Genomic DNA, 10,814 nt, shown 5'->3' with positions numbered 1-10,814 from the left:
AGAAGAAGAAGAAGAGCTAAAGCGCCAAGAGGCCGAGGCGGCTGAAGCTTCCGGCAAGAAAAAGGAAGAAGAGGAGACCGACCACATGGAGGAGGAGGAGGAAGAGGCCAAGCCAACTACCACGGGAGCAGCCGAGGAGCAGGCGCCTACTACTCAGCCGGGCGAGGGTGCGTGGACGCTGCGTAGTGTGGGGTGTAGGTAGGCCAAAACTGAAAGTGTGTCGTGTCGTGTTCTTGCGTGCAGGCCAATCCGCGCAGCAGCCTGCGAATGTAAGTAGCACCGAAAAGCAGGCGGAGGCGAAGAAGGCGCCCCCGACCAAGGCGACACACAGGCTGGACATCTTCCTGGACGGCACCCGGCTCGATCTCGACAAGACCATCTTCCAGATCGTGCCCAAGCCGCCGCAGGGTACGTCTACTCCCTGTGCGTGCCGTGAGGCCAGGCTGTTGTTGTTGCAACACAGGCGCTGGTGGTGACTAATGGTTTCCTGTTGCCTCGATCGTCGCAGGCGAGGCCGATCAGCTGCCCGTGCACCACTTGTGGAGCCAGGAGCACCTCCTGACGTTCTCCCTGACTCCGCTACACCCCGCGGCGCCGTCCGCCGATGATGAGGCCGCAGGAAATGAGGAAATGAGCGAGGCGACCTCCACCTCCACTTCGACTTCAACCTCGACTTCGACCTCGACCTCCACGACGCCTTCGTCGGACGAATCCGTCACCAGCAGCACCACCCTCACAGGTAAACACTCTTCTTTTTTCTTTCTTTCTTTCTCTTTCTTGCTTTCTTTCTTTCTTTTAGCGTGAATTGCTGACGTGGGGGGTTCATACAGCGCTCGGCCGGCCTGCGCTGGAGCGGTACCTGGCGCTGGCTGCGCCGGAGTGGCTGCGCGAGGAGGGTGCGTCGGCCACGACGCTCGATATCCTCAACCTCCTCCGCGTGCTCGACGCCATCAACCGACTCTGGAATTCGCTCTTCACCAGCGTCACCGTACGTGGTTCCCCAACGGACTCCACCCGACTCCCTGAAGAGAACCTAACCTATTCACACTACCGCACACGCACACGCACACAGGCACGCGCTGATTCTACGGAGGGTCCCAATTGCCGGATCAACCCGAGCGAATTCATCAGCTCCAAGCTCACGGGGAAGCTCACGCGCCAGATGCAGGACCCCATTACCGTCTGCAGCCACGCCTACCCGCGCTGGTGCAAGGAGCTCGCCTCCGGTACTACCATCTCCACCAAACTTTCACCAACGCAAACGCAAACGCAAACGCACACACGTGGGGCTAAATGCAGTGTGTGCTCATCAATCAATTGGGGGAATCGAGCAGAGTTTTCGTTCCTGTTCCCGTTCGAGACCAGGCGCCTTTATCTCAACTCGACGTCGTTCGGCGTTGCGCGTGCGCTCAAGAACTTGAAGATCACCATTCACGGCCAGCCCCTCCAAGTGCCCCGACTTCACCACAACAAGGTACCCTCTCTCTCTCACACACACACTTTTCACTTGTTGCCGCGCGCCCACGACCGCACGGGACTGACCTGATCTCTGCGTGTCCTGCTGCTGCTGGCCGCTGCTGCTCCAGGTGGCCATATCGCGTCAGCACATCCTGCCTGCGGCCCAGAAGGTGATGGAGCTCTACGCGCGACACAAGGCCGTGCTCGAAGTCGGCTACTTCAACGAAGTGGGCGTTGGCGCCGTACGTCTGCTCCCCCATTGGAAAAACGTGTTTGTTATGTTCGTAAATGCTGATATATATTATATATACTTCTTGGCAACGCCGGCCAGGGTCCCACGCTGGAGTTCTACACGATGGTGTCGCACGAGCTGCAGAAGAGGAAGCACGGCCTGTGGCTCGACCAGGACGCCTCGACGACGCACGTCGCCCCCATGCATGTGGAGGGCGCCAAGGACGCCGCGGTCAAGGACGCCAGCGACGCCGCCGCCGCCGCCGAGGAGCAATACGCGTTCCACCCTGCCGGCCTCTTCCCCTCTCTGCTCAGGTATGGCTCACACCACTCACGCACCGCACACGCACGCACCGCACACGCACGCACCGCACACGCACACCCCAGTATTATTGAGTGGATGGACTCACTAACGATGATTTGCAGCCCGAACGCACCCGAGGAGCGGAAGGCCGAGGTGGAGAAGCTGTTCAAGTTCGTGGGCCGATTCGTCGGGAAGGCCATCCTCGACGGCTGGCAGCTCGATTTCCCTCTCTCTGACTCCCTCTTCAAGGTACTGTACTTTGTCGTGTGTGTCGTGTGTGTCGTGTGTGCCGTGTGTGTCGTGTGTGTCGTGGGAAAGTTGAGAGGGGGCCTCATCGCATCAACCGCAGGTAATGATGAGCGACAAGCTGAGTTGGGAGGACCTCCGGTCGCTCTTCCCCGCGTACGAGAAGTCTCTCCGCCCTCTGCTGCAGCTGAGCCGCGAGAAGCACCAAATCCAACGCGACAGCCACCTCGTACGCCTGCTCTCCCTTAATCTTTTCTTTTTCGTGATTCTTTTTTAAATTCGGGTGGCCGCCACAGACGATGGCCGAGCGCGAGGAAAAGATCGCGGGCCTGCGTCTTGAGGGGCGCAAGGTGGAGGACCTCTACCTGGACTTCTCCCTGCCCGGCTTCGCCGACTGGGAGCTCAAGCCCCGCGGCGCGGACATCGACCTCACCATCGACAACGTCGAGGAGTACGTGGCCCTCACCGTCAAGGCCCTCCTCGAGGACGGCGTCCGCCTGCAGCTCGATGCTTTCCGCTCGGGCTTTGAAGAAGTACGGGCCGTCTTCTCAGCTGCTTTTCTGATGATGATGATGATGATGATGATGATGATGATGATGATGATGATGATTGACGCGGTCGGTTGCAGGTGTTCTCTCTGGCGAACCTGCGTATCTTCTCCCTGCACGAGCTCAAGGCGCTTATCTGCGGTCTTCAGGATGACTCGGAGAACTGGTTGCCTCATGGTACGAACTGGTTCTCTTGGGCCTGGTTGGCTTGGCGTGGGCATCTTGACGGTGGCGGCTTACGCTTTCTGGGGTGCGCAGTGCTGATGGAGCACACGAAGACGGACCACGGGTACCACGAGAACAGCCGCGCGGTCAAGTACCTACTGGAGGTCCTCACTGAGCTCAGCCCCGAGGAGCGACGCAAGTTCCTCCTCTGGGTTACCGGTAGCCCGCGACTCCCCATCGGCGGTACCATCTCCTGCAAATACCATCTGTGCTTGTTTGTAGAGGGTAACTTGACTTACTTTTTTTTTAACCAACCCAGGATGGAAGGACCTTGTGCCCAAGCTCACAATTGTGCGCAAGGAAGCCACAGACCGCTCCCACTCGGATGAGTACGACCTCTCTTCTTCTCTCTGCTTTCAATTCCTGTTTGATCTCATTCACTGGTCCTATTCTCCCAATGCTGCCACCAGGTTCCTGCCATCAGTGATGACCTGCTTTAACTACCTCAAGCTGCCTGACTACTCCACCAAGTCAGTGCTTAAGGACAAGCTCCTCCTTGCCATCAATGAAGGTGCTGAGTTCCACCTTTCCTGAACAGGTCTGTATGTCACTGCATCAAAACAAAACAAACAGGTGTCATTCTGCACACCTTTCCACACACCTTTTTCTGCACCTTGATGCCATATCATGCCACCCCCTGCACACCTTTTGGTCACATTCCTGCACCTTTTTTTCCACCTCTGGATGTTTTTATCACACCTCCACACCTTTCTGTTGCACCTTTCTGCACACCTTTCCACACACCTTTTTCTGCACCTTGATGCCATTTCATCACAACCTCCACACCTTTTCCCCACATAGTGCCCCCCCGCAGGGGGACTTTTTTTTTTATGGTCGACAGAAAAATAATTTCTTTTAAATTTCTTTCACACTTGTCCAAAATTATTGCTATGTGTGTTGTACCAGTTACATTTGTGGTTATTTTTGGTGAGATGATGCTAGCAGACCTTAGATTCCATGAGATTAGAGCATGTAACAAGTTGTAGAGGCAAACTATGGTGTGATGCTGGTGATTCCAACAACTGTTGCAGTTGCTAAGAACACTTGCATGATGTTACTGCTGTGGTTTTGCATTTATGAACTTCCTTAGCCCCATTCTCCTTCTTCTGCAACAAGCCCACAAGGAGCCAGAAGAGGAAGAGCAGTGTGGAGTAGGAGGAGGTGGAGGTGGCAGCACAACTGGTGTGTTTGCCATATGGCCACTAACCAGAGTTGGGTCACCCCAGTTGTTTATGGGGTGGAGATGTGGCTAGAAGACCTTGCACATACAGTGGGGATAAGAATTGAGCTTGGAGTTTAGCCAGTTGGGGAGGCAAACCATAGCAGAAACAGGATGCTGGTGATTCCTACAATCTGTTGTGTTTGCCAAGAACACTTGCATGATGTTACTGGTGTGTTGTTGCATTGATGGAGTAAAGCATGTGCAGGTCACCATCATCATCATAGGATGAGAGTGGACTGCCCACAGTGGTGGTGCCAGTGGAGGCAGTGGTGTTCTTGCCCTTCCCATTGACCAGCATGCCACCCCGTGGTGGGGGCTGCATGTGTGGCCTCTCTTCGTCCTGGCCATCATGTTCGTCATTGTCGTCATCCGTATGCCGCCATGCGCCATGCTCAGCATCAGAGACCTCGACCTGGTTGACCTGGAAGGGCAGCGGGATGAAGTCCGTATCGCGGTAGACGCTCACATCGCCAGCCTTGCTCTGGAACTCATTCTCCACGCGCAGCAATGACCACGTAAATCGTCTGCCGTATCATTGGTCATGTTGTGTGAGTTATTGCTGGAAACGTTTTTTCTCTTGGGCAGTAGCGTAACGTACCGCACGACCTCGACAGTGGCGGCGATCCAACCCATTGTGGTGGAGTCGATGCCGGTGTGGATGGGGGTGCCGCTCAGTGTGATGGTCCAGAAGAAACGGAACACGAAATTGCTCACAATGCAATAGTAGTAGAACCACTTCCTGTTTGTGTGGTGTGTGTGGTGTGTGTGGTGTGTGTGTGTGTCAGGGGGCACGTCGTGCGTCTCCCAGCAAGGCGCATGGTTGGGCAGTACCGGTTGGAATAGAAGAGTTCGTCTCGGAGGGGGAAGTTCTGCGAGTGCCATCGGCCCAGGCCCCAATCCATGAAGATGTCCCAAAGGTACGAGTAGAGCGTTGACACGATGAAGGCGATACACCACAGCACCCGAATCGCCGACCACTCGCCTATGCCGATTCACGTTGCAAGGCATTGATCAATAGCAAATAAAACACAAACCCACCCATTACGATTGCAGTGCGCGTGTGCGTGTGCGGTGGTGCGTGTCGCGGGCGGTACCGGCAGAGGAGAGGTCGCCGTAGAGTTGCGAGAGGAGCACCACAGAGAGGGCCACCAGGTACTTGGTCGAGTTTCCCAAATGCTGCGCACAAGATGGGATTCATGACGACGATCAGACCAGACCACAAAGGTGTGTGTCGTGTGTGCGAGTGCGTGTTCGTGTGTGCGCGCGCGCGAAGGTGTCGTATAATGCGTCAAGAGAAGTGATGTTGTTGGCAGCGGCGGGATGAAATGTGTGTGTGCGCACCTCGACGTGCTTGGTGGCGGAGTAACGGCCGAGACATTGCATCATGCGCCAGAACAGCGGCAGGCAAGCCATCGCGGCAGCGCCGTACCTGTGTTGATGGCCGGAAAAATTGCGAGGGGTGAGCAGTCCCCCCTCCTATGCGGGAATGAGGCGGCAAGAGAGCAGCAGGCACGCAGCGCCAAAAGGGGTAGCGGTAGGGGTACCTGTTCGCGATCTGGCAGCGGCCGGTGTTCTCCAGCCAGTCCCCGGTGGTGTAGTAACACACCGTGTACTCCGCATCGCCCAGCGTTTTGACCTGTTGTCAGGACCACCGAACGAAGCGCCGAGAGTGAGATGGGACAGCGCATTGGAGGGAGGCCGCGGGTGGGGTGGACCATGGACGTGAGCAGATCGCCGAGGTAGCCGTCCACGAAGCGCAGTTTGCCGAAGGGCGCCAGCACCTAGTGTGTGTGTGTGTGTGTGTGTGTGTGTGTGTGTGTGTGTGTGTGTGTGTACGTGTGTGTGTGTGTGTGGTGTCGTACGTGTGGCTTGTGAGTGCCATAGTGTCCCGTCTAGCATGCGTATGACATTACGCGCTGCAGTGAGTGTAAGATGATCGGACGGCACGGTACCACGGACACGAGCACTTGGAGGAAGAACACGCGGGAAGATCGATGGAGGATGTTGAAGGGGCAGACGATGAGCAATATGAGCGTGCACGTCAGCGCCAACGGGAAGATCTGATCTCAACGAAAGAGCTAAAGCGGTCAGTACGCCGAAGAATTCGCCAAGAAGTAGGAGAGGGGATCGTGCAAGAGAGCACGCACCTCAGCTGGACCAGCGTTGAAGTGCCCTGCGGCGGTGCCGGCGTAGAGGAAGAAGGAGGTGCCCCAGAGCACGCTCAGAAAACCGGCAAACTGCAGTGATCCATTATTAGTCCGTCCACGCGTTAGCCAGCACATCCATATGACAATGTGTGTGTGTGTTATGTGTTGTGTGTTGTGTGGCAGTACCCTGAAGAGGTGGATGTGGCTGAGGGCGGAGGTGGGGCTGAGGTCGAATATGTAGACATGGTTGACCCGGGTGCGGTGCCAGATGAGCACGTTGACTCCCCACAACCAGATACCGAGGATGGGCATGGCGCTGAGGCGGTACACGGGCAGCACCTTGCTCCACCCGACCGGACCGGTCACCTCCTGCACCTGGCCTTGCAGCAGCAGGAGCACCAGCGCCAGCAGGATGCATGCCGCCCCTCCAGCCACCTGCAAGTAGGGAGACAGAGAATAAGCATTATCGAAGTAGCAGGTGATGAAAGTTGAAACAGCAAGATCTTCATGAAGATTCTACTTCTTCTGGTCATTTCTTTTCGAGGCGAACGCGAATTTGGGAGTTCCTCGTGCATCCATTGTGAACGTGATTGCATGTACCTCTTCTTGTGCTCCATTTAAACATTGGAACCATAATCGATCTATACGCAAGGAAGATGTGGTGGCGGAGGGTGGATCCTTGCTATTGCGCCGTTGTGAAACAGGCATGGTCACCGATTTGGAATTGGAGGGGGTTGGGACAACCGAAACGATGATGATCTGATCGAAACTAAATAAAGGAACAAAAGAAAATGAAGAGAAAAGAAAAGCGGAGCTTCGGGGTGCGTACAAAGCCGAGCTGGAGGACCTTCCAGTCGAAGTAGTCGTGCTGTCGGGCCAACAGCTTTGCCTTGGCTTTGTCAAGGCTCCCATTGGCGAACATGTCCCTGTGGTCGTGCGCCCCAAGGAGATCAGAGACAGACACTTCTTGGTGAAGAAGGTGTAGTGCGATCGAAGGCGCACGCACCGGAACTTCTCCTCGGTGTCGTGGATGAGGCTGGTGAGCGTGGTGCGTGCGACGAAAGATGTGTGCTCGATGAGCTCGAGGTACTCGGCGCTGGATAGCTGCGTGATACGGTCGTGCTTCATCAGGAGCTGCAAGGCGCCAGTACCAAGCACGTTTGCACACGCACACGCACACGCACACGCACACGCACACGGTAAGCGGAAGATCGGCACTCAACTCGTGGAACGAGCCTTGCAGGGGCATGACAGAGAGATAGGGCTAGAGCAAGAGAACCTTTTGGAAGGCGGTGAAGTTGAAAAGGGCATAGTTGTCGAGTAGCATGAGGTGGCGGTAGAAGTCGACCACGGCCTTCTCCAGCCTCTTCGACGCCTTGTGCAAGTCCGCCGGAGACAACTGCGATCCCGCCAGGCGGCCCTATTGTTGATGACGATGATGATGAGCACCAAACAGGAGCGCCACCACCGCCAACGTAGTCCATCACGCCATGAGTGAGGCCCGAGCCTCTACACGAGCACAAAAGAACAATAGAACAAAAAAAAAGATGACGCAGCGCACCTCCGAGGCGGCTTCGAAGCTGCGTAGCTGGTCGTTGAGACGTTCGGAGCGAGTGAGGAGGTACTGGAGCTGCTGGTGGTAGAAGCCATCGACCTTGGCTTGTTCGTCCCGCAGGCGGCGGAAGAAGGTGAGCTCGAGCTCCTCCAGGGCTTCCTCCACCTCTGCCGCGCGGTGTTTCCCGACCAGCAGGCCCTCGCCTTCATGGTGGTGGTGGTGGTGGTGCCCCACGTACCCCTCTTCGTCAGAGGTCGCCCCATCTTCTTCGAGCCCGCCTGCCGCCGTTTGGCCCACCCTCTCATCGCGGAGCAGCTGCTCAATGCGCTTGAGAATCTTTTTCACCTCGCCGTAAGCAATGTACTTGCGCCTCCATGTGGTTACGGCGTGAAACTGTAGTTGCTTCTCGAACGTCATGCTACGGCGGTGCCGCAACTCGTTGCCTCCCCCCTTCTGCTTCTTCCTTCCCTCCTTCCTCGCCTTTGTCGACACACTATCCTTGAAAAGAAAGAAAAGAAAAACGAAGAAAATCACGTCAGCGGGAATCCTGCCACGCGCTCCAGGCATTGCATTCGGCCACCTTCCTCTGGAATCCTGCCTGGTGTCCCTTTGGTTGAACCCTCCGCGCTGCCCACACTGCGGTGATGGTTGGTCACCGTGTCGTGTTGTGCTGTCCGCCCCATAAATACTCTGCGCCATCATCCCCATTCTCACAAACCCATTCCGTCCGATTCGCACCACCACACATCCCCAAGCCAAGCAGTCGCCACTGCCACTACCACATCACACGCTTCATAGCATCAAACATGCGCGCCTTCAGCCGAGTTCCCGTTGCCCGCGCCTTGCCCACCTCCACCACCCTCACAAGCCGCGCCCTCTACACCACATACCGCGCCTCGGTGCCCGCCCTCGGCCCCCTCGAGTCTCGTCGGGGCCGCGTAGAGAACGCTGGCATCAATGACCCCGCCCTGAACCCCCTCAAGGTACTACTTTTTGTTTAGGCAAACGACGCACGACACGCACGACACGCACACACACGTTGACTCACCGCTGTTCTTTGCATTTTTGCAGGAGGCTGTGAGCGAGAAGACCGACCAGGCCAAGAACGCGTTCAAGAGTGCGGCCCACGCGGCTGGCGCTGACGATGCCCTGAACCGAGCGAGCGATGCCGCGAGCGGGATGGGCGAGAAGATCAAGAAGGCGGCCCACGACATGGAGGACAAGGCCATGGCGCCCGAGGTGAGGAAGTACCCCGTCGAGTTCTCGATGGCCACCGGCGGTGCCGTCGTGGGCGTGGGCCTCATGCTCTGGTGGATGTACATGTACATGCGCCCCCAGCACTCCATCGAGAACGAGACAGCGCGCACCGGCGGTCAGGGCGTGGAGGATGCCAAGAAGATCGTCGAATCCCAGAAGGCCTCAACCAAGAAGATGGTGTAAAAGATGTTGGTCAATAAGCCAACACTCAAATGCATCCCAATCCATTGCACAGCCCATCTCTCGATCCTCTTTTTCGCCACAAAAATGCGAGAAATAATGATTTCTTTATCAATTTTCTGCACACAATGTCCGTTCCCTCGTTTTTCTTCTCCGGATCGGAAGAGGATCGATCACAATTGAAAAGATGGCGACGAAGACGAAGGCCGGCACGGAGCGAAGGGGCGCAGACGGGTCGTGTTTCAAAGAGGTCGAGGTCCTGCTCACTCTCGCACTGCCGCCCAGCGGCCTGCGCGACATCAATGCCGCCGTGTGCAACCGCCTCAATCAGAGCCTCATGAAGTACGCCTCCCCGCAGTGATTTCTATTTATCGCTCAATTAGTTTGAATAAAATTAATAAAACAAATTCAAGCTACTAATTGAGCGATAAATACTTTATAATAAATATACTTATTTATCGTGCCAGGTATGTAGCGTTGGGAGAGGGAGGCGCCGGCGGCGTGCTGGTGGCCTACTGGGGCGTGGCATTGGAGGGGTCGTGCGGCCGTATCATGTACGAGCAGCCCGAGCTCCACTGCCGCGTGCGCCTCCACGCCCTCTTCTTCGCCCCCTCGCCCGGCCTCACCCTCGGTACCTCCTCGTTCTTCTTTTGGTGGGCCTTCTACCCGACCACCTTGCTGACCTCGTCGTGTGTGTGTCGTGCGGTGTGTCATTGTGTGTTGCAGTGGGTGAGGTGAACAAGGTGGGCTCGGACCACGTGGGCCTGCTGGTGGCGGGCGCGTTCAACGCTTCGGTGAGCCGTGACGCCGTGCCGGCCGACTTTGCGGCGGTGACCACCACCACGACGACGGCCGCCAAGGAAAAGAACGAAGATGAAGACGAGGACGAAAACGAAGACGAGGACGATGACGAGGCCAGCGCCGCCTCGGTGACTGCCGTTGAGTGCTGGCGATCCACCACCGACCCCTCCCGCGAGCTCTCGCCCGGCCGTTTTGCCGCTTTCCAGACCACTGCGTACGCCCGGCCCGCTCTCCCAGGCCCCAAGCGCTTGCGTCTCACGATGTGTGTCGTGTGCGGTCGGTGCGTGTCGTGTGTGCGGTGTTGATGTTTGACACGGGCAGGGTGAACACGTCGCGAGGAATCATCACCATCTTCGGTTCGATGCTGGCGCCACGCACCGGCCCGCTGCGTCATGTGCCGGGCCTCGAGGCGAGCAAGCCGGCTCGCGAGAGCCAGGCCCACGAGCAGCACCAGGAGGCCGAGGAGGCGGCCAGCGAGGAGGCCACACAGCTGCCCAGCAGCGAGGACTCAGCCAAGAAGGAGCAGAAGAAGAAGCGCAGCAAGCGGAAAGCCAAGGAGGCCGACGAGGAGGCGGAACAAGAAGAAGAAGAGGTCAAGCCCTCCAAGAAGACCAAGAAGGAGAAGACCCCCAAGAAGAAG

At 57.0% G+C, this 10,814-nt stretch overlaps 4 protein-coding genes across 4 annotated transcripts; 3 read left to right on the top strand and 1 right to left on the bottom strand.

Moving 5' to 3' along the window:
* Positions 1-85: 85 nt before the first annotated feature.
* On the top strand, positions 86-3,546 carry ACA1_318550 (HECTdomain (ubiquitin-transferase) domain containing protein; the record flags this gene model as incomplete). The annotated part of the gene is made up of 15 exons (XM_004334145.1): positions 86-167; positions 244-408; positions 509-739; positions 831-988; positions 1,073-1,226; positions 1,335-1,474; positions 1,587-1,700; positions 1,790-2,004; positions 2,116-2,242; positions 2,343-2,468; positions 2,536-2,772; positions 2,868-2,964; positions 3,046-3,195; positions 3,272-3,341; positions 3,423-3,546. 15 exons carry the CDS (start codon positions 86-88, stop codon positions 3,544-3,546), a joined length of 2,190 nt encoding a protein of 729 aa, XP_004334193.1.
* An 851-nt stretch (positions 3,547-4,397) lies between these two features.
* ACA1_318540 (SPX domain containing protein) lies at positions 4,398-8,353 on the bottom strand (the record flags this gene model as incomplete). Its single annotated transcript, XM_004334144.1, has 14 exons — positions 4,398-4,758; positions 4,833-4,973; positions 5,066-5,216; positions 5,329-5,410; positions 5,576-5,663; positions 5,779-5,870; positions 5,950-6,015; positions 6,187-6,294; positions 6,382-6,471; positions 6,568-6,816; positions 7,211-7,307; positions 7,388-7,515; positions 7,661-7,780; positions 7,943-8,353. The coding sequence occupies 14 exons, from the start codon at positions 8,351-8,353 to the stop codon at positions 4,398-4,400; spliced, it is 2,184 nt and encodes a 727-aa protein (XP_004334192.1).
* A 389-nt stretch (positions 8,354-8,742) lies between these two features.
* On the top strand, positions 8,743-9,376 carry ACA1_318530 (uncharacterized protein; the record flags this gene model as incomplete). The annotated part of the gene is made up of 2 exons (XM_004334143.1): positions 8,743-8,919; positions 9,008-9,376. The coding sequence occupies 2 exons, from the start codon at positions 8,743-8,745 to the stop codon at positions 9,374-9,376; spliced, it is 546 nt and encodes a 181-aa protein (XP_004334191.1).
* Positions 9,377-9,560: 184 nt separating this feature from the next.
* On the top strand, positions 9,561-10,814 carry ACA1_318520 (RNA polymerase Rpb7 domain containing protein; the record flags this gene model as incomplete). Its single annotated transcript, XM_004334142.1, has 4 exons — positions 9,561-9,715; positions 9,841-10,004; positions 10,100-10,388; positions 10,496-10,814. Coding segments are annotated over 4 exons (927 nt in total), but the record flags the coding sequence as incomplete, so codon positions are not given.

This window comes from Acanthamoeba castellanii, assembly GCF_000313135.1.
Source record: "Acanthamoeba castellanii str. Neff unplaced genomic scaffold scf7180000084158, whole genome shotgun sequence".
Lineage (NCBI taxonomy): Eukaryota > Discosea > Longamoebia > Acanthamoebidae > Acanthamoeba > Acanthamoeba castellanii.
The sequence above is the reverse complement of the archived record's forward strand: the minus strand, read 5'-3'. Positions and strand labels throughout refer to the sequence as shown.